Genomic DNA, 23,317 nt, shown 5'->3' with positions numbered 1-23,317 from the left:
AAGTAATATCTCAAAGCTCCATATTTGACTTTATTTAGAAAAAAAATGGCTATTGCATTAGGTTATTTCTAGATTTTCACATGCTTTTGTAAATCTGGGTAAAATAATGCAGGTTTCCCCTGATGGAGCTGCATTTTCTGCAGAATTTGGGGGGTGGTGATTTCCCTGGCAACACCTTGCACATGCTCAAAATCTGCTCCAGGTGTTGGTTGACCCTCCAGAGCAGATTTTCAGGGAAACTTGGGATTGCAGAGGTAAGGAGAGAGGGAGAAAAGTCTCTTTGCATGAGTATAAATTCACTTACATGATCTTAGATCCTGCTTTCAGGTTTTAAAACATTAATGGGCTTTTTAATTTAATTACTGTGTTTCAGGTTTACCTTGGTGTTCATCTGTAAATTTATTGTTAACGACCTAAGGTTTTATAACAGGTTACATCCTTGGTTTTATAACTGCTGGATTGCATCTGTTTATAAGAAACCAATAGAATTATTTGTATGCATAATTATAGTCTAGAATTGAAAATATTTCATTTTAAGAAAAGAATTAATGTTCTTACAAATTCATTCAATATCTCAAAAGCATGGACATTCAAAGTTATGGTGCCTTCCTTAACTTCTGTGCCATGTAAGAAATAAAGATGTTGTGCAATTTACAGGAAAATCATGTGCAGATCTATTCGGAAGCAAGTCCCTGTGAGTTCAGTGGGACTTACTCCCAGGTAAATGTGCATAGGATTGCACTATTAGGCTCAATAGACCCAGACTTCATCTTTGTATTTTGGCTCCAATTCCTCTTCCTTTGAGGATTATGGGCTACATTAATGCTGTTGTCAGTGCTATGTCAGTGTCTAATAAGAATTTAGTTACATCTTAAAATTAATGACATGGAATTTCTGCAAGAAGAAATGCTGGTAACAGCAATATCAATTTTGGAGACAAATCTTATTGTCACTTGCCATTTAGTGGCTATGAAATAATGCAGTGGAACTGCCGCTTTGAGAGAAGCGTGGATGAGAGGAATAAGGAAGAAGCCACCAGGGAGTGTGAGTGGAGTAGACGCACAACTGAGAAGAGCACAGGGATTAAACGCAGCATCGAGGAACTGGGTGTAATTATAGAATGAATGCCATGACAAAAAGGTAGACTGGCTAGGTTCTGGGTGAAAAAAATGGGAGGAGGGATAGGAGACCAAGGTACAAAGAGCCTTTCATTCCAACCAGTTCACATAGCTATTCCCTATTGTTCCACTTTCCTCCATGTCTTCCTCCTTGTTCCATCTTCTTGTATCTTCAGTTGCCTATATAGGTTTTTTTTGGTAATTTCTTGTATTAAAAACATTCATGAATAATTATTAACTAATTTAAATGCAGGGGGAAGTGCTGAGTGGGAAAAAAATTCTTTCCTGACTCCCAACTATGGCAATCGGATACAAAATCCCTTAAGTTCCTAATTCTAAGTAAAGACAGAGTAGTTAAAACATACTAGCATATCTGGAATATGACATATCTGGAATATATGGAACGACATGTGTGTCATGGGACCTGAGATGAAGGCTGAGTGACTTTGAACTTAGAAAGCAGGTTTGCAGAAGGGAGTAGGATAACTTCTTAATCCATGGTTTGGATGCCAACAATTGTGTAATGTTTCTGCTATAGGATGTTATTGATACAGGCAACAGTGCTATGTCTGAGCGCTTTGTGGATCTTCTTCTGCCTGTTCTTCTCGACCATCTTCATTTCCCAGATCATGTACTAGAAGACCCGTTGGCAAAGAAGAAATGTGAAAGAATGATCAAAGCCATTGATATCTTGATAAATATCCTTGGTGCAAGTTCTTTGTTATCATGATATGCTTACTATGAAACCATACACGTATGAAATAAACTAGATTAAATGCATTTGATTTAAATAATACTTAGACCCCAAGTCTGTGTTGGATAAACATACAAACTATACAAAAGGGCACTCTCTTAAAATGGTTTAGGATAAAATATGGTCTTTCACTGGGTTTACATTTTGTACAATGTAACTCTTAAAACTGAGTTTGGAAAGTTGAAACCTACTTAATCAAGCTTCTCTGAGGGCTATCTTATAGTTTACACGGCAGATACATTTTCTGCATGAAGGCTGATGTTTGCCCTGGTAAACAATATACACGTGAAGAGATGTGTCTGTAAACATGAAAAAGACATGTCAGGAAATCAGACAGTCATCGTCCTGTGGCTTGTATCCTGTGTGCACTTCATGCTCTGGGTCTTTACTATAAGACACATGATGTACATTCAGCAAAAATATTGGCTACAAAGTGTAAACTTGCTCTGAATATCATGGTTTTATCTGTATGTGAAAAGAACTTATCTGGAATCCAGACACAAATTAAGGCCAATTAGTCTAGCTTAGATAACTGCTTAGTACTGTCTGGGTCTTTTGAAGAAATTGCCCTAATCTGAATTGCTGAAAAACAGTTACAGAATAGCATTCTTCACTTGCCAGCTATTATGAGGTAAGCATAGGTAAACAATGTTCACTAGTGAACTTGCTCGTAATCTGAAACTTTATAAATCAGAGACTATATCCTTAACAGAACATACCGCTTTGTGCAGATGACATGCTAAAAATGCATGTTACTAAGGTTCTAACAGCTACCAAATGTACATCTTTAATAGAGCACCAATTTACATGCAGTGGGATTGACTTTGGCTTTGGGGCAAAGGTAATTGACTCTGAACTGAGGTAAGTGGTATTTTTTTTTAAATCCCTAGCACATTCCCTTACGTTTCCTATTGTCGCAAGGCTAAACTTATTTTTTTTTCTGCAGAAATAGAAACCCCCCAGTATATAGTCATTGAGCCCTAGTAGCTGACAAGCTATCCTTGAAATCTGACATTTCTATTTATATGAATATTTATTTGCAAGAGATGAACATGTTTTGTTCAAGGCATCCTAGTATGTAAGATGGATTAGCCCTGTTCAGGCACTAGGTCTAAGCAGGGAATAGCAACACATGTATGGGCTACAGGGCGGAGTGTGATGGCCTTGCTTCACTGCATTGAATGGGGATGTCTGAAGGGGGTTTCTACATGTGTTCACATGAATGCATGTAGAAGACTCTGTGTGATTGGGAACCCTACTTTGTCAGGGTTCCTGATTGTGCAGAGGCTTCTACTTGTGTTCAAGCACCTTTGATACCTTCCCACTCTGTGGGAAGGGTGGGGACAGAAAGGATGGAGATGTTGAGGGTAGGATCAGCATGGGCAGCTCCATGTTCCCTATATACGTTCCCTATTCAGGCATAATACCTGTACAAGGCTACAGTACACAACATTATTTAATCAATTTCTTAGCCTTCTCCTTGTGCGCAAGCCAATCTAAGTTAAAGAGAGGCAATGTTGCTTGTTTTGGTTCTGAATGCAAAAAGTCCTGGAGCAAAAAAATTTATTCTAAAGATGCCCAGTGCAGAAGCAGTTTAATTTATAGCTTCATTAGTTTCATTTCAGTGCTTGAAACTCCCATTGCAGTTTTAATCATCTTGATGAATTTTTGTTTTGACATGGTCTTATATTATTACTATATTTTTATTTGTAGGCTGTTTTTGGAAGGATTTGTATCCTTGGAAGCAGGATATAAATGATTCAATACAGAAACAATTCAAAATATACCAGCTAGGATAAAGATTTAAAAAGCAGAAAAATCAATGTCAGTAACTAGGGAGGGCTTTTTATAGGTAAGAGGTCTTCCCTTGTCATCAGAAGAACAATAATAATAGGGTTACATGGATTTCTCTCTGCAGAGAATTCCAAAGGCTAGGTAAAACGGAAAGCATCGTGAAGGTTGTTTCTGAAGACAGGACCTCATTTATACATAACCACACTTAAAAACTGATGGTTGTAGTGCCTCTCCACTTTTACTGCACAGCCTACGATTGGCTCCTTTGTAGGTTGCGAAGCATGACATCCAAACCTGGACTGCTGGGTCATTTAGTCCCTAAACAACACACAGGTTAAACCATGGATTGTTGTGGGTTGTGTGCAAAAGCCGAAGAGGTGAGCATGCTGCAAGCAGCATGCCCGCTCATGCACATTCCATAAGTTTTTAAAGGTTAGCATATGGTAGGATCTTTGTAGTTAGTTCCTACTTTTTTAAGTTTTTAAAATGTCTAAAGCATGGTTGGTGATTATCTGAATCTATTTGCATTCATAGAGAAGAGTTAAGGAAGTTAAAGCCTTCTTTAATAACTGTTGCACTTGTATAGTCATTTTCTTGACAAATATAATGGGGAAAAAATTGAAGCTACCAGGTAAAAGCTGTAATGCAATCTGTTAGCTGTAGCTTTTATACAGTCAAGGCCAGAAATATTGGAACAAGGATAACTGTTTTGGCTGTTGGCCTCTGTACACCACCACATTGAAGTTGAAAGGAAACACACCCAGAAGTCAGGACTGTCAGCTGTAATTCAAGGGGTTTGACAAAAGTGGGGCACTAATCATTCCGGAAGTACAGCCAGTGGCATACACCCCCACCCCATCGTTGGTGACTCATAAGTAATGGAACAAATGGCTGACAAGCAGCTGCATGGCCAGGTATGGCCTGTTTCCTGGGTACCCCATGACCAGTCAAGCAGATAAAAGGCCTGGAGGTGGTTCTGAGTGTTACATTTGCATTTGGTAGCTGTTCCCTGGAACTCCCAACATGAGGTCCAAAGAGATGTCCGTGCAAGTGAAGGAGGCCATCATTAGGCTGAGGAAACAAAATAAACCCCTCAGAGAGAGAGCAAAAACAGTGGGAGCGGCCAACACAACAGTTTGGAACATCCTGAAAAAGAATTAACTAGCAAGCTCAGCAACAGCAAAAGGCCTGGAAGACCATGGAAGACAACTAAAGTGGAAGACCGCAAAATTCTGCTCATGGTGAAGAGGAACCCTTTCACAACATCTAGCCAGGTCAAGAACGCTCTTGAGGAGGTAGGCATGTCATTGTCAACATCTACAGTCAAGAGACGGCTTTATGAATGTAAATACAGAGGCTTCACAACAAGGTGTAAACCACTGGTAACGCTCGAGAACAGAAAGGCCAGATTAGCCTTTGCCAGCAAACACCTAAAAAAGCCTGCCCAGTTCTGGAATAAGCTTCTTTGGACTGATGAAACCCAGATTAACTTGTACCAGAATGATGGGAAGAGAAAAGTATGGAGAAGGAAAGGAACACCTCATGATCCAAAGCATACCACATCATCTGTCAAACATGGTGGAGGCAGTGTTATGGCCTGGGCATGTATGGCTGCCAATGGAACCGGGTCACTGGTGTTTATTGATGACCTGACTGCTGAGAAAAGCAGCAGGATGAATTCTGAAGTGTATAGGGCTATATTTTCTGCTCAGATTCAACCGAATGCTGCCAAACTGATAGGGCACTGCTTCATATTGCAGATGGATAATGACCCAAAACATACAGCAAAAGCTACCCAAGAGTTTCTGAAGGCAAAGAAGTGGGATGTTCTTCAATGGCCAAGTCAGTCACCTGATCTCAACCCAATAGAGCATGCTTTTCAGTTACTGAAGACAAGACTGAAGGCAGAGTCCCACAAACAAGCAGCAGCTGAAGGCAGCTGCAGTAAAGGCCTGGCAAAGCATCTCGAGGGAGGAAACTCAGCATTTGGTCATGTCCATGGGTTCCAGACTTCAGGCAGTCATTGACTGCAAAGGATTTTCATCCAGGTATTAAAGGCAATCCTGAAGTTTGAAATGATGTTGGTTTGTTCCATTACTGATGAGCCACCAACGATGGGTGTGTGTGTATGCCACTGGCTGTCCTTCCTGAATGCGTAGTGCCCCATTTTTGTCAAACCCCTTGAATTACAGCTGGAAGTCCTGACTTCTGGGTGTGTTTCCTTTCAACTTCAATGTGGTGGTGTACAGAGGCCAACTGCCAAAACAGTTATCCTTGTTCCAATATTTCTGGCCCTGACTGTATTCTGTGGATAAGAGTTTACAGCTTACATTTTCAGAAAAATTGTCTTATTTTCTTTCTGTTTTAAAAAGGGATTCCTGTCTTTTTTCAGACTTGTCATGAGAAATGAATTCTTCGGTGTTAGAAGTTTCAGTATATGTACACAGTAACTATAAAATGGTCTCTTTTCATTACTTTTCTTTTCAGCAAGCTTGCTGCTGATGTAATCTTAAAAACACTGGATCTTATGAGCAAGCTTAAACAGCTAGTTCCTAGCATGGAAGGCAACTTTTACAAAGTTCTTCAGGTGAGTTTTTTTGCATTGTTTAAATCCCTCTGAACAAACAGTACACATGTTCCGTAGTAGTGACTGACAGTATTATCAAACTAACCTTTATCATAACATTTGAAAACATGCAAGCATTTACTTTTTACTTGGTTAGGAAAGGTAATTTAACCGTCCTCTCTGTACTCAGCACTTTGAAAATCAGATACAAATAGATCCTAGTTTAGTTGTAGATTTAATAAACTGAAATGTACTCAACAATGCTTTGGATTAAAGGGGTTTTGTGCAAACAGAAAGGCACCATGCCCTTGAGTTCTACCAATCCCCCATCCTACTGAAGCCCCCAATTACCACATGCCATTCCAGATGTCCCTTCAGGAATAGCTTTTGCAGAGCCAGGAAAGCCCTCCTGCATGAGTGGAGTTTCATTCATGCTTCTATGAACCCAGCACAATTAATTAAAATTAATAATTGTATTAAAGATCATTTTTATAGTACAGAAGTGCAACTCTACAGGATAGGAGTACACCTATACAGGGGTGATATTCAAAGTCTTAATTCCTATGAGATCTAGCAGATCTGATACCTTCCTTATGCAGCATCTGCTTCAACTCAAGAAGTACCGGAGACATTTTTAAAAAGGCTGAATGAAAGAATGTGAAGGTGAAGAACATTTCACTAGATACATTCCTTAGGAGTGATCAGTAGATGTACTTGAATATCATAAAATACAGAAAATGAAATGAAAATGTATACTGCATATATTTCTTATGCACATGCATTTGTATGCTGCTGTTTAGCTTCCTTAAATAATTGCTTGTTTGAACTGACAAGTAATTTGTGTCTAGGATCAACGTTTGGTTACACCTTTGGCTTTTGCTTTAACATCAGACCACAGAGAGCAAGTCCAGGCAGGACTTAGAATCCTGTTTGAAGCAGCACCATTGCCAGATTTCCCTGCTATAGTGTGAGTTTCTTATATTTATTCTTATGTGTACATATAGACATAGATATGTAAATTGTTTTCCATATTGCTGTTTTTAAATTCTACTGCAGGCTTTTGTTGTTGCTGCCAGTTTTTGCCCCCATTTTCTCAAAATACTGATGTTTGTATGTTATTTGCAATTCCTTCCTGTTGGTTTATTCTTTTGTGTCTATTCTTAATGCAGGCTTGGCGAAAGCATTGCAGCCAATAATTCTTACAGACAACAGGAAGCAGAGCATGCATCTAAAAGGAGTCACATGCAAGCATCCATGACCTCCGTTAACTCAATGAAGTGCTCTATTGTTTGCCCTCAAAATGACGATGCTGCAACTCTCAGCATTCAGGACCTGATACAGAAACTCCAATCTGGCCTGGAGGTTAATGGTTTTAACATATAGTTTTAAGATAAAAGCATCTTTGTTCTGTTCTATATAAAATGCAACAGTGTGTTCCAATCCCTGACGTTTTAGGCTTCTGGGGTCAAGTCATACCAGTTTCTATAGGAAGCATGGCACATAAGAGTGATGGGGACTATGCAAGGTAAACTGTGAGGAAGGTTGGAGGCAGTAGTTCAGTATGGGACTTGAACCTACAATAACCAGGGATTTGGCCAAACTCCACTGAAACCAGGGGGACTTACTTGCAAGTAGATGAAGTATATTAAGTGTAACTGGACACTTCAGAACACGATTGTTCCTAATTACAGTACCTTGAAATCAATATGCTTTTCATAGGAGCCATCAGTATATGACATAAGTAAATATGAAATACTTAGTTCCATTTGAAATATAACTCATTTATGGTGAACATGAGGGATTTGTTTTATGAGATATCAATATAATTATATGGGTTCCATTAAAGCAGACTTGAACTTGATTATGCTATTCTTTTCTGAATATGTGAAAGCTAACAAATGTTGTGTTATCTGCCAATATTGTAATACATTATTACTCTTGTCAAGCTTTTCATTTGTCCAAGTAGATACAATTTTGACTTCAGGTTTGCATGTTGTTGTAGCTCATGCTATCAACATTTCCCACAGATGAAGGAATCAGTCACAGATGTAAGGGTGTCTGAAATAATGGATGTGTATGAGCAGAAACTATCTGCATTAGCAGTGAGTACATATTTTATATGCATATTTGTTTCATGTGCATGCTTTGTCTACACTTGTATGTGAAATTATTTTGCTCCCATTTTCTTATCAGTCCAAAGAAACTAGGTTGCAAGACCTTTTGGAAGCAAAGGCACTGGCTCTTGCTCAAGCTGATAGACTTATTGCCCAGTATCGTTGCCAGAGAGCTCAAGCTGAGTCAGAGGTGGGTAAAACTGAAATCCTCACACAAGAGCTATTTGCTTCATGTTCATTGCTACTAATGCAAAATTGCTTACCATAATATGCATCAGTATTGGACTAGGTTATCCTTAATTGGAAAAATATTTCAGTGCAACTTTCCTGATGCTAAATTTTTGCATAGCTGCAATCCTTACTTTTAAGATTGATTTACATTCTGGGTACTTGAAGTTTCTAAAGCCTTTTTAACAGGCCTTAGAAAATTCATTTAAAAATGGCTCGGTGCCTTTTGGAAGATACTGATCTAATATAGAAGCCTCATAAACCAAATAGGGATGTATCTTGGGCGCTCTGCACATGCAGACATCTGCACATACACCCCAGATCTGCTCCAGAGGGCCTCCAGAACAGATATGGGGGGCTGCAGGGGGAGGAATCTGTTTCACTTGCAGCGTCTGTTCCCCTGGCAGACAGACACCATTGGATACAACCCCTATATGTATTATGGAATGGTGAAGCAAATGTTTAAGCCTCTAATGATATTTCCCCTATTTTTTACAAAAGGCTAGGACACTTGCTTCCATGTTGAAGGATGCCGAAAGAAAAAATGAAGATCTTGAGGCATTACTGAAAGCACAGCAGGTAGAATCTGAACGGGCGCAGAGTGATATTGAACAACTCTTTCAACATAATAGGAAGCTGCAGACAATAGCAGAAGAACATGAAATACTGAAAAGATCTTCCATTGACCTTCTTCAAAAGTAAGATGTTGCACTGCTATGAACGATGTGTACGGAAGTAGGGTTTTGAAAATCCCTCCCTCCTCCTCCTCCAAAGCAAAGCCTCCCACCTAATTTATATTCGGAAAAGATTATACAAATATGCATATTCTCCAAACTGATGTATTTTACAAATGGGGAGATTGATTCCCCCCCCCCCCTTGCTTACAGAATTTGTTTATGTGTGGGTGGGGGGTAGGGAGAGCTGCCAAACGAAAACTACCTTATCCATCAGTAAAAAGCCAGATTTTGGGATTCGGAGCACAACGCCAGTCTGGTGCATGATCCATCTTAGGAGAAGCACTTTTGTATTAGATAAGGGCCTGGTGTTCTAGCTACTTCTAGTATTTTAGAAGCAGCAGATAACTCAGACTCCTGACCCACAATTTGAGAGTTTAGGTCATAACTTGATGTGATTTTCAAAGTAAGACTCACAGAAGTGTGAGTAAAAAGTTTTCTCATAAGGTTAGATTACTCAGACTGATGTCTATGTTCAGATTAATGTCTGACTTGCCAAATTAGGTGTCAGTGATTGATCTCAGAAAGGAATCATTTTAGTAATTTCTGTACTCTTGTTTGGTGTGGGAACCATCTTATCACTCCTTTAATCACAAACTCAGGAGTTAAGTGCCAATAGAAATGGAGCCAAAACAGTGCCACTGAGAAATGAGGTATCAACATGCTCAAGGGAACCGAAAATGTTGCAGTAATCTTTGAAAACTATATGAGTGCAACCCCCCCACAAAAAAAAAACCTGCCCAGTGAGGACTGAGAATGCTCAGTAGCCATGGAATGTAATGCGTCAGTTGGAAAAGGAAAACTGGGGAGGCAGGTGAACGGGAGCACTCCTGTTAGGAGGAATATGGTACATCATTTCATTGCAGGTTACACTTGTATAATGATATCTCAAATTGGGTTCTGCAGTCTCTGAGCCTGTTCATACATCAGGAATGCCCACCGTGAGTTAATTTACCCATGGGGGTTGTTGTGTCGTGCCAGGCACCTGCGGGCACCCAGCTTGCCATGGCTTGTTCTGTAGTGTGAACCTAGGTGGCAGGAGATGTTTGAGACAACCCTCGGATAACCCTAAAACAAGCCATGGGTTATTTAATTAACCCTCAAACAACTCCTGCTGCCTGGGTTCGCAAGACACAGCAAGCCCGAACACCCATGGACACCCACCACAACGCAACAACCCCCATGGGTACGTTAACCCACAGTGGGCTGTCATGGTCTGCAAACCATTTCTCTCTGTAACATGTTCATGGGTGACAATTGGCTGCCAGAAAATAAGCTTATACTTAGTTGGTCCCTCCTGTGCAGCGGTTCATATTACTACAGCCATGTGAAAAAGCAGAATTAGTTTGCTAGGAAATGAATTGATTAGAATTTAACCTTAAAATATTTAAAAATCTTTGAAATCTGTAATCAGGATTTCTTGAGGTTTATGCTGAAAGTTGTACTTGAATTGCAGCACACACAACACCAAACATGTGTGAGCAAATACTGCAATGTTATAATTTTGAAAGTTGGAAGGTTAACACGTGCTATCAAAATATTACATTGTGAAAAACTGTGTAACATTAATTCTATTTAATAACACTTTGAACATTTTAGGCATGAAACCATTGAAAAACAATATAACGATCTGCAGCTAACGTGTAATTCACTGAATAAACAACTTGAAACCTGTAAAAGGCTGAATGAATCACTCAAGCAGCAGAATGACAAGTAAGTTCACTTTTATATAGTTAAATGATGCCATTTCAACTAAATGCTTCAGTTTGAATCAAAACTCCTTAAAGTAGCATTTTAATCTACTTGGAAATATTCTGAAGTGTGTACTTCATTGTTTGATCTCAGTTTCCTCAAAGGTTGTGTGGTGTTAGTTTTCTGAAGAACAATCATAAAGATTATAAACAAGCTGGGCCAAATGACGTGCAATAAAAGTGAACTTCTCAATTATTACAACCTTTCAAATTTTGTTTTGCTCTATTAAGCTCATTCTGCATCTGTAGTGTAATGTTTTTAGGGCATTTTGAAGTTGTCTTAAGATTGTTTAACACTTCTGACCCAAGTTTCAGCCTTTCATTTAACCAGTGCCTTTGACACTGTGGAAGGACATGAACATTAAGCTTTCCAATTTATGTTTATATAGGAATACTTAAGATATATACTGCACTTTCAAGGCTAACAGTGAAACTTAGACAAACACAACATCACAAGTTAGTCCAGTAAAGTGATAGTCATTACTTAGCTTTTATCTGCATTAGTTGTCTCCACACCAACTAAGAATTAAATGGCTTGGGTCCTAAGTTGTGTAAACAAAAGGAAACTCACAGATGTGGACACAAGGTCCCTCCACCCAATTTTGCGCACTTGCCTCCTCCCCCTGCAGCCCCCTCCCCCAATACATCATCCCATGCTGTTCAGGACAGCCCCTCAGCTTTTCAGTGGGAGCAGGGGGCTGCAGGGGTAGGATGAGATGGAGAACTCTCCTAAGCCAATTTTTTAAATTTGGTCTAATTCAGCATTGGAGGTACAATTCTGTAAACCAGAATGGCATTCTCACGTAACTACGTATTTTCTGAAAGTCCCTCAGAAAATACCCAAACTACTTTTATAACAGCATACAAAATTCAAAACTAGTTCTTAGGGAATAGGTATAGGTGCTTTGTAAAGAAGAAATCCGGGTGGTGGGAGGAAGTGTGTGTGTGTGTGTGTGTCTCACAGTAGTGTAAATTTTCTTACACATTGTTCTAGGATCCAATCATGAAGCTGATTTTTGCATATGTGGGAATTTAAAGAGTAGTCTGGGAATTCAGGATCCATTCACTTCTCTGTTGTAAGGTAGTCATTTCAAATTGAATTTTCCTTCTCCATCCCATGAGTGATGTATATTCCCTGACTCCTATCCAAACAAACATTTTTTCAAGTGAAATTCTGTGTTCATATAGGTAACTCAGAATTAGACACATTCAGCATTTCCTGGTATGGGTATTGGAGGGGGAAAACCCAGCTGACGTTAATGGTGGTGGTGGGTAGGAAGAATGCCTTATTCTTGTTTTTCAGTTAAACTGAGAGATACAATCTGTGGTTATTTTATGGGATTTTTCTACTACATAGTGTGTGAATGTCAAGCAAGATAAAGAAAAAATATCCATCTACAGGATGGTGTAAATAGAATTAATCAAAAACAAATTTGCCAGTATTTTCACATAGCACATTCTAATACTAGGTTTTACTTTGCAAATGCCTGTAGTGGGTGTTTTGTTATTACTTGTGTAGTGAAATGTCTGTTTTCAGTGACTGTATGAAGGAACATTGTTTGACTAAAAATAAAGAAAGATAACTGAATACAGGAAGTATATGATTGAAAACTTCAAATTTCTTACCTGTCACTCAGTTTTACTAGCTACATGTCATTAAACGTATGGACAGGGTAATCTGGTAGTCATTGTTTACTTGATCTTCCAAATTATTTTCACCAAGTCCCTAACCAAAAACTCCTGAGCAAATTTAGCAGCCATGGGATAAGAGGACAGATCCTCTCGTGGATTGGCACCTGGTTAAATAACAATAAGCAGAAAATAGAAATAAATGGTAAATTCTCCTAGTGGAGGGATGTAAATAGTGGGTTCTCACAAGGATATGTATTGGGACCAGTGCTTTTCAATTGTTCATAAATGATCTGGACTTAGGGGTGAGCAGTGAGGTGACCAGGTTTGCTGGTTACATCAGATTTTTTAGGGTGGTTTAAAAAAGGGGGGGATTGCAAAGAGTTCCAAAAGGATCTCTCCAAACTGAAAGAATGGGCATTAAATGGCAAATAGGGTTCACTGTAAGCAAATGTAAACTGGTGCACATTGGGGCAAAAAATCCCAACCTTACATAAATGCTGATGGGATCCAAGTTAGGAGTGACTGACCAAGGAATCAGGATCTTGGAGTTGTGGTAGATAGTTCAATGAAAATGTTGACCCAGTTTGTGACTGCTGTGAAAAAGGTAAATTCTGTGTTGGGCATAATTAGGAAAGGAATTAAGAAGAAAATTGCCAATATCATAACGCCTTTATACAATCTGTGGTATGACCACACTTGGAATGCTGTATAGTTCTGGCCACCGCACCTCAAAAAGGATATGGTAGAGCAGGAACTGGTGCAAAAAAGGCCACCAAAATTATTAAGATACTGGACCAACTCCTCTGTGAGTAAAGGTGACAACATTTGAGGCTGTTTAGCATAGAAAAGTGAATAGTGGGAGACATAATGGAGGTGTACAATATTATGCATGGTGCAGAGAAAGAGGATAGGGAGACTTTTTTTCTCCCTCTCTTGTAATACTAGAACCTGGGATCATCCCATGAAGCTGAATGATTTAGGAGAGATAAAAGGATTACTACTTCTCAGAGTGCCTGGCTAAACTATGGCATTCTCTACTACAAGATGTTGTGATAGCCACTAGTTTGGATAGCTTTAATAGGGCATTTGACTCATATCACAGTTCCTCTCCAAATAAAATGTTTTCAGCCCCTTTGGAGTATTACAAGATAAATTCGGCTTACCTCCCACAACAGCATAGCAGTAACTACGACTTAAGCATAGTGTTGCTAACAAATTCAGCCCAGATGCATTGGCTGTCTCAGATGCTCCAGACCTACTTCAAATGGTGCAGGCTGTAACAGACTTAACTAAGACCAACAAGTTCCTGCATGGCTTGGTTTGAGATACCTTGCTCTGGATTTTGAGTGTGTCCCCCCCCCCCCCCCGATTAAATAGAAAGCAGTTAGAAACTAAACTGAAGCCCTCCCATTGGAAAAGCCCTATTTGAAAAGCTCCCATTTGAAATCTGTCAAACCATCTAATCTAAATCTCAGGCTTCAGTTTATACAGATTTCATATGGGGCAGACTGGACACCAGTATAATTCAAATGCCTGGGGATGCCCCAGGATGATATGTGTTGGGGGTCTAACAGTCTGCAGGCTAATCTAGTGCATATGTTAAGGAGTTGCCCAATAGTTATGCCTTTCCTAACCAGGATCAACATGGTCCTGGAATCCTACCCAGTGTAAAAGTTGACCATGCCTTAGTGGGATACATTCCAGGCAATTGGAACTTGGCAGGGAGCATGCTGCATGGTTTAGTAAGGCCAGACAGACAACTAAGCATGTTATTCTACAACACTGGAATGCAAATAAAACCCTAAATATACACAGTTGGATTCAGATCTATTGACCTTAGCTGCCCATGAAAAGGTATATTACACCAAATCAATAACAGAAAATACATTCCTATTAATATGGGGACATTTTCTCAAATGTGGTCCACCACAAAACCAGTTCAGGCCAGCAAAGAAAAGTGCTTGATACAACTATTTTATTTATTTTTATGTAGCTATTAATTTATTCAAGTTTTACTGTTTAAATACAGGACAATATGAAAAAGGGAGGGGAAAACCTACAAGGGAGGAGAAGGGCAGAATTTACTGTTTGTATTGGAAAAGGGAAAAAAATCAAATAAGATATTAATAACAAAAAGGGGGGAATTAGGCAAATTCATGGAGGATAAGGCTATCGATGGCTACTGGTCTTGATGGCTGTATACTACTTCTTTGATCAGAGGCAGTATGCCTGTGTATACCAGTTGCTGGGGAATGCAAGTGAGATGTTGCTATTGCACTCATGTCCTACTTGTCCGCTTCCCACAGGTAGCTGGTTGGTCCCTGTGTGAACAGAATGCTAGTCTAAATGGACCCTTAGTCTGATTCAGCATGGCTCTTCTTATGTTCTTAAATGTCACTGTAGTATGACACAGTAAAGACATGGGGAAAGAGGCTCCTCCAATGTTCTTTGGAAGAACTTTAATATTTGTACCTTTCAATTTTTTAGAACGGTCACTCAGTTGCTAGAAACAGAAGAGCATCGAAAAGAATTGCACAAACAGTTGCAAGATAAAGATGGAAAAATATCAGGTAAGTTAAAGCTAAACAATTCTGACTTCCTGTATCAGCTTCATCGGGCATCTTGCTTTATAGACCAAGACTGGAAAATGTATTTATCCTGCTACTCTAATTTTAAAAGCCTTGGAGAGAGCAATCCTATGCCCCCTAGACAGCATCTGGGGGGACATAGGATTGTTTGGTTTCTAGTATCTAAGTCTCTCAGACCCCAGAAACTACACTCCCCCTTGTAGCCAGAGCGGTTCTGGCTACATCTCCATGCTCGAAATGGAGCGCTGTCAGGATTCCCTTTTTGCCCTGCTGAGAACTCCAAACGCCAAATCAAAACACAGACAAGAGGCTTTTTTTCCATGGCTTTAATCCATTTACTCTAATGAGGTATACAGATGCAAATTGCTAGTGACTCCCAGACTACAAAGGAAAAGCCTTCAAGGAGTTCAAAGGGAAGCTACGAAAGTTGGCCACCATTTGGGAAAAAGCGGCAAACTATCCTAACTTAAGGGGTGGGAAGGGAAGATCTCCCTCTCTCCTGTGACACCTCTAGACGCAGCTGTTGACGCTGAGCTAATCGGGCAGACTGCCTAAGCTGTGCCCCTGCCATCTCCCGCTTGTGTCTGCATCTGCACCTGACATCTAAGAGTTCAGGTTCTCGTGTCCCCACTTTCCCCTATTCGTTATCTATCACAGGGATGTGAGAAGGGGGCCCCTCTCCATCCAGCTGTGCCTCTGAAGCCTGGGAAAGTTCCTCCTCCACATTTTGCAGCTCTTCCTCAGAATCTGAACTGCTCTGCCACTCTATGTTCTCAAAGGCAACCCTGACATGCGCAGAGACAGGGAAAAGGGGGTGGTCCCGTGGAGAGGAGGAGACCAGGGAAGCTGTTATGCAGCTTCCTATCCTCGCACCAGCCTCCTTCCCTCCCTCTCAGAAGTGTTACAGCTAGACAGGCAAAATCACCCATCTAGCAAAAATGTAGGGCGGCCAGAGTACAGAGGCGAAGATCGCCTCCGTGCTCCGGCTGCCCTGCAGTGTATACTTGGCAGCCTCCAACTTCAGAGGCTGCCAGCTGTCTCCATAGTTTTGCTCCCTAAATTCTAAAAGCTGTGCAAGTATCAAGTTCAAACTACATCACAGTTCAGGTCATGCTTAAAGATTGTAACTTCTTTCTTTAGATGGGATTCCCCAACCATTTTTGCTTTGGAGGTTATAATTACAGCCCTGAAACATAATTGATATGATTACAATTCAGATTCCTTTGCTGATTGGGAATTTGCTCATGTTTGAAGAACAGCATGTTCTGTATCCAGAGGCAAACCCTCAAAATAAACCTGCAACTGCCTGTAATGGTGCATTTGTGCTGTTACTTTGTGCTGTTTAATTGGGAGTTTCCCAATCAAACCATCAGTGTATAAGTCACAAGCATAGATTGCAAGTGAGAAGTGAATACACCACTCACTCATCTGGCCCAAAGACAGCAGGTGCGTGGTCGTGGTCTGAGAAGCAGCAGTAACCATTGCAGTTACAAGTCAGTACTGTTCATATGGGTCATGTTCACACATCACGACAACCAATGGGTTATTTAACTCATGGGTTGTCAGGGACAAGTGGGAGAGATTGAGTACGCTGCCATGCTGTTGGGTTAACTCTGGGTTTAACCCCTAAACAACGCAAAGTGCCAAAGTTTGGGTGTCATACTAACAACGTATGAATGGGGCGATCATAGATTATTAATTGAAAGTGGAAGTGCCAAGCATGCCGGAGGCAGCTTGCTCACTGCCGCTAGATTTTGGCAATTTGTAGGTTAAATAACCCACAAATTGCCATTATGCGCAAGCCAGGTCATGGTGAACAACTAGTGGCTTCAGTAGCTAGTCCAGGGCAAGCAGCTTCCGTTATATGTTCATTGTTCAGGCAGGTGAAGCAATTCTTTAAAAGTTGATAAGGGAAAGCTTCAAGTTACTCCTCTGAGATCAAATGTCTCAATCTGAAATATGTTTCTGCAGCAGACTACAGAATGTATCTTTGCTTAGGCAGGCAAACACTAAAGACTGTAAAACACAATCTAGCAATGTTCAGTAGATGGCAGTGCTGCATAACATATTTAATACTTGCTGGGGAGAAATGTTGATGTCTAAGAGTCTTCAGGTGTTTTTGCAGAACATATGGCTTTTTCTTACAATTCTTCAAAAGGTTTACAACAGAAGATGAAGGTTCAGGAAGAAAAACTGAAAGCCAGGCATAAGGAAAAAGAAGATATGGAAGAGACTGTAGACATCCTCAGAAAAGAACTGAGTAAAACGGAGCAGGCAAGAAAAGAACTGAGCATTAAGGTAAGTTTTCTTTAGAAATTTATGCCATGTTTAGAAAAAAAAATGTTGAAGGATGAAGAGTTTCGACTCCACAGTTGCAAATATTACTGAGTAAATGGTGTAGATGCATATTTCAATCCTACACTCACTTACCTGGGAAAAGAGTCCATTGAACGCAACAGGACTTACTTCTGAGGAGTAATAATAATAATATTTCTATACTGCCCCATAGCCGAAGCTCTCTGGGTGGTTTACAGAAGTTAAAACATTAAATACAATATAAAAAGTATAAAAGCCATTTACATCAAAGCACACAGACAAGATACACAAACAAATATAACTAAAAACAACTTTGAACAGTCAGTCATAACTAGAGACACATCCTGGACCAATTAAAACTCATAATGTGCTGCCAAATGCCTGGGAAAAGAGAGAGGACTTAACCTGGTGCCGAAAAGATAACAATGTTGACACCAGGTGGACCTCATTGGAGAGCTCATTCCACAGATGGGGGGGGGGAACCACTGAGAAGGCCCTCTCCCTTGTTGCCACCTTCCAAGCTTCCCTTGGAGGAGGCAGTCAGGGGAGGACTTTAGATGTTGAACGTAGAGTATGGGTAGGTTCATTTCAGGAGAGGCATGCCGTCAGGTATTGTGGTCCCAAGCTGTGTAGGGCTTTATAGGTTAAAACCAGCACCTTGAATTGAGCTCGGAAGCATATAGGCAGCCAGTGGAAGCGGGCCAGAGTTGGTCTTAAATGTGCGGACCTTCTAGTCCCAGTTATCAATCTGGCCACTGCATTTTTCACGAGCTGCAGCTCCTGAACCATCTTCAAAGGTAGCCCCACGTAGGGCACATTGCAGTAATCTAAGTTGGAGGTTATCAGAGCATAGACAACTGAAGCCAGATTATCCCTGTCCAGATAGGGGTGTAGCTGGGCCACCAACCAAAGTTGGTAGAAAGCAGTCCGTAGACATGTATAGGATTGTGTTGTCAGTCTTCTAGCAAGGAATGGGACTGGAAGCAACTGGAATAGGTTTTCGCCCTTGTTCTATGCCATAGAAGGCAAAAGTTCTGAGGCCTCATCTCTCTGCTTGAAACCTAGCTTAAGGCAAAAATGTCCCCTAGAGCTCCTTGAAATATATTTATTACTTTGGATTTTAACTTGAAGTGTATCTTCATTGCCTATGGTTGAACACATCTGGGATTATTGGAAAAACTATGCTTTTTCTGGCAGTCTGTCTTAACAAGCCTCAGTTGTACAGATACGTGATCTCACGTTTTAGATCCTTCTGTATGGAGTGAAGGATCAGTTGAGCAAGGTGATGCTCTTAGCCAGCATCTTCTTTGTTTGTTCTGGCCTTGTAGCCAACAGCTGGTACCAAACCCTTTCTCCAGCTTCAGTGTTTTAATTAAACATATTTTCTGTATCATTTAATAATGTGTATTAGTATTTTTCTTAAGGCAGACACACAGCCATAAACTCAGTTCAGATATCACACCAAGCCATGGCTTGTTCTAGCCACCCAAATATACAACAAGCAAACTGTGGTTTAAAGCTGCTTGTTTACTTTTGTTTTCTGCCCTCTCCGCAGTTCATAAGCTCACACCCATCTTCACAGTTCAGCAGCTTCTGGAGGGGGAGCAATGGTCATAACTATGGTTTGTCAATTGAGACACTGCCCTAAAATATAGTTAGCACTAACAGTGCTTCAGAACATAGTTTTTGATTCTGGCTTACTGTCCGATTGCAACTGTGGTTTGTCAATTTAGATGTCATATCAATTAAATGTCCTTAACCAAGGTTTCACCCACTTTGCTAGACAATGGCAAGTATGCATGTTGGAGAAAGATGATTGAATCGTATGCAATATTTATCTTTAGGCATCTTCTTTGGAAGTTCAGAAGTCACAGCTGGAAGGACGATTGGAAGAAAAGGAGGCCGTAGTCAAACTCCAGCAAGAAGAGCTGAACAAACATTCTCATATGATAGCAATGATACACAGCTTGAGTGGTGGTAAACTAAGCACAGAAGCTGTTAATCTTAGTCTGTAGAATTTGATTACTTAGTACTATATTGCAGTAAAAAGAGCAAACCTAAATTAATGTGAGCTTTAAGTATTGTTTTGTAAAAGAAATTCCACTTTGTAGATAACGATTTCTTCTTGAAGATTTTGTGCCTTTTTACAGGATACAAACCAGCTTCTGTTCATGTTGACACTAATGTCCACATAGCTATCAGTGCTGTGGGGAGTCTTGTTTACTGGTTTAATAAGAATTTCTTTGACAATTTGGAAAAGAGCAGAATGAGGTTCTTTTGGTGCACATATTGTCACTGATGATAGGAGTTGGATTAGGGTGGGTGGTGCACCTCTTCTGGGCTGATTTTATAAGTATGGATTTTTATGTTTTAAATTCCATGTATATAACATTTTGTATTGTAGAATCCAGGTGTCTAACATATAAACCCAGAGATTAGAGAGGAAATATACAAAACCTTTATGTATACCAAGACATAAAATTTTAAAGTAATGTATTGGACAGATCTTAACTTACAACAATATGTATTCAAGGAATTGTGCAATTAAAATTGACAGCCTATTAGAGCATGTTGCTCCAAAATGCTGTTTCCAGAAAAAAGACATTTACTTAGCTTTTCATTTTATGTTCTAGTGTTGAATCCCATTTAGATCTGCTCACTGCTTTTCAGCTCTTTAGAGCGCAATCCTAAGGGATTGCCATTTGATATACAGAGGGCTCCAAGTGTGGAGCCCTCTGTCTATCCCATCCCCTGCCAGCAGGAGATGGGGGCATAAACACCTCCCTTCCCTCCTTTACACAGTCTTTCGGTTCATCTAACTGACTTACTTTGTCATGGGTGGGATGGGTGAAAAAGAGGCTTCAGGATCTTGGCCTCTTCTCTGTCCCTCCTATCCCCCTTTTTCCTCTCCCTGAGCTCCTCCGATGTCGCTGTTCCAACTTTGGGAGAGCAGTCATTGCAGTGCTTTCTGCAGCAGCTGCAAGAGGGTTAGGGAGGGGGAATGATCCGAATTTGGACCCTCCTTCTGAGGTCATAGCAGTGTCTACAGTCTCGGGAGGGGAGGATGCTCTCCCAGGGACCATAGAATTGCTGTGCCTGATTTCGAAAAATACCTGTCAGTTTTATCTGGAGTTCACATGCTGTCGCTGTTAGTTCTTTGTATAAAGACGCTATCGAGATTCAAGTTTTGAAACTTCATTTTATACCTATATTTTGCTACATTTAGGAAAAGATATAGTTCTGTACATTTTTAAACCTATACTTGTCTGTTATTAAAGTACTTAACTTTAATGAGAATATACATTCAAAAAATTAACTTGGGATATAAAGGCAAATGCATGTATTTTGCTGAAATATAGTATACTTTATGTCTCATGTACATTTTAATTAAACAAATTAATGTTTGGAGACATTAAAATTTCAAAACTTTTCATACTACTTCCGCTTGAATGCAGTGATAAGCCAAAATCTCAATAAATATATTTAAATTTTACTTGGAGCTTCTGTATGTCAATCTTCTGCTTTTATGATGTGCAGTTGATGCTATCAGTTACATTACAGAAAGTTTCTTCTGTTGTCTCCAGCTCAGTAGTGGCCTTTGAGATTTTAATGAAATATTTATTATAGGCTCATATTTATAGATGTCCTTTTCTAATTTTGTTGTAGATGTCTTCATTTGCCTCTCACAAGGAAAATAAAAAATAAGCACACACAAATCCAGAGTTAACATATGCTATAAAGCACAAGTGCTTGATTTACACAAACATGATGGGATGATAAAAAATTCCACTTTCTCTTAAGCTACATTTGTTACGTGCTGATGATAAAATAAGCTTTCTTTTTAAAGAATGATGTGAACAGCTGTTCTTCATGGTCACTGAAGCCTAGTTCTCACAAACAGCAGATGAGGTGGTAAATCTGTTTCTGGACTATACTTCATATTGTAGGTAGGATTGGACATGATTGTTCCCACAAGTACAGGATCTACCTGAAAGGCTCCTGCGCTTAGAAAACTAAATGTCTGAGAAAGAGCGAGAGATTTTCTAGCCTTGCTTTCTCTCTGATATGCTAGACTTCTATGAATATAATTCGTTCAGTGAGAGCAGGCATTCGATCATGAGAGTTCATGTCTGCCTAGCAGCTATTTGTGAGAATAGGCATAAGAAAGAGATTAGAAACAGTTAGCATTTGGAGAAACTAGCTACATGGATAATTAAGCAGGAGATAGAGGAAAAAAATGGGTACATGTCTGTTTCTGGAGATATTTAAGAAGAGAGATAAATACATGGGGAAGATGTTGCAAAAGGTGGGGTGAATTAGATTAACGATGACCTTGAAGCCATAAATTGATTTTAAGGTAAAATGTTGTTTTTAATCCAGAGACACCAATGAGTTCATGACTGAGCAGAGCTTTGAAAGCTGTTTTTCTCAGTTTGAAGTCCAATCCTCAGTCCGTTGACTGGCACTAACTAATGTTTTGTAACGGAAATAGATATTTATCATAGAATCATAGAATAGAATCATAGAATAGTAGGGTTGGAAGGGGCCTGCAAGGCCATCGAGTCCAACCCCCTGCTCAATGCAGGAATCCAAGTCAGAGCATCCCTGACAGATGGCTGTCCAGCCTCGTCTCTCCAGTGTGGGAGAGCCCACCACCTCCCTAGGGAATTGGTTCCCTTGTCATATTGCTCTAACAGTCAGGAAGCTTTTCCTGATGTTCAGCCGGAATCTGGCTTCCTGTAACTTGAGCCCATTCTTCCGTGTCCTGCACTCTGGGATGATCAAGAAGAGATCCTGGCCTTCCTCTCTGTGACAACCTTTCAAGTACTTGAAGAGCGCTATCGTATCTCCCCTCAGTCTTCTCTTCTCAAGGCTAAACATGCCCAGTTCCTTCAGGCTCTCTTCATAGGGCTTTGTTTCCAGTCCCCTGATTATCTTTGTTGCCCTCCTCTGAACCCTCTCCAGTTTGTCTGCATCCTTCTTAATGTGTGGTGCCCAGAACTGGACACAGTACTCAGATGAGGCCTAACCAGTGCTGAGTAGAGGGGAACTAGTACTTGCTGGGATTTGGAAGCTATGCTTCTATTAATGCAGCCCAAAAGAGCATTTGCCTTTTTTGCAGCCACATCACATTGTTGGCTCATATTCAGCTTGGGATCAACAACAATTCCAAGATCCTTCTCGCTTGTAGTGTTGTTGAGCCACGCATCTGCCATCTTTTAAGTGTGCATTTGGTTTCTTTTTCCTAGGTGCAGAACTTGGCATTTATCCCTATTAAATGTCATTCTGTTGTTTTCTGCCCAGCGCTCCAGTCTATCCAGATCACTTTGAATTTTGTTTCTGTCTTCCAGAGTATTAGCTTTCCTGCCCAATTTTGTGTCATCTGCAAATTTGATCAGCATTCCCTGCACCTCCTCCAAGTCATTAATAAAAATGTTGAAGAGCACTAGGCCCAGGACTGAGCCCTGCAGTACCCCACTCGTTACCTCTCCCCAGTTTGAGAAGGTCCCATTGATAAACACTCTTTGAATCCGATTCTGTAGCCAACTGTGGATCCACTGGGTCGTTGTTTCATCTAGCCCACTTTGAGCTAGTTTGCTCATCAGGATATCATGGGGCACTTTGTCGAAAGCTTTGCTGAAGTCGAGGTATATGATGTCTACAGCATTCCCACGGTCCACAAGGGAGGTTACTTGATCAAAAAATGAGATCAGATTCGTCT

At 40.2% G+C, this 23,317-nt stretch overlaps 1 protein-coding gene across 6 annotated transcripts in view; it reads left to right on the top strand.

Moving 5' to 3' along the window:
* Positions 1-21,093, top strand: part of CIP2A (cellular inhibitor of PP2A) — a 38,877-nt gene extending 17,784 nt beyond the window's left edge. For 5 of the 6 annotated variants that reach the window (XM_084843329.1, XM_084843332.1, XM_084843330.1 and 2 more), the window contains 12 exons: positions 1,657-1,816; positions 2,592-2,733; positions 6,154-6,253; positions 7,081-7,199; positions 7,402-7,594; positions 8,260-8,334; positions 8,426-8,536; positions 9,076-9,272; positions 10,908-11,021; positions 15,179-15,261; positions 17,438-17,577; positions 19,440-21,093. In XM_084843329.1, coding sequence (XP_084699455.1) covers positions 1,657-1,816; positions 2,592-2,733; positions 6,154-6,253; positions 7,081-7,199; positions 7,402-7,594; positions 8,260-8,334; positions 8,426-8,536; positions 9,076-9,272; positions 10,908-11,021; positions 15,179-15,261; positions 17,438-17,577; positions 19,440-19,610 — 1,605 coding nt within the window. In that variant the 3' untranslated portion in view covers positions 19,611-21,093. Of the gene's footprint in view, positions 1-1,656; positions 1,817-2,591; positions 2,734-6,153; positions 6,254-7,080; positions 7,200-7,401; positions 7,595-8,259; positions 8,335-8,425; positions 8,537-9,075; positions 9,273-10,907; positions 11,022-12,053; positions 12,135-15,178; positions 15,262-17,437; positions 17,578-19,439 lie in introns of those variants that run through there. The other variant, XM_084843331.1, reaches the window with a different exon arrangement.
* Positions 21,094-23,317: the final 2,224 nt, after the last annotated feature.

The sequence above is a fragment of the Heloderma suspectum genome, chromosome 3, assembly GCF_057233095.1.
Source record: "Heloderma suspectum isolate Gila_16-S chromosome 3, 16-S_ref, whole genome shotgun sequence".
Taxonomy (NCBI): domain Eukaryota; kingdom Metazoa; phylum Chordata; class Lepidosauria; order Squamata; family Helodermatidae; genus Heloderma; species Heloderma suspectum.
This window is presented reverse-complemented; position numbering and strand designations above follow the sequence as displayed.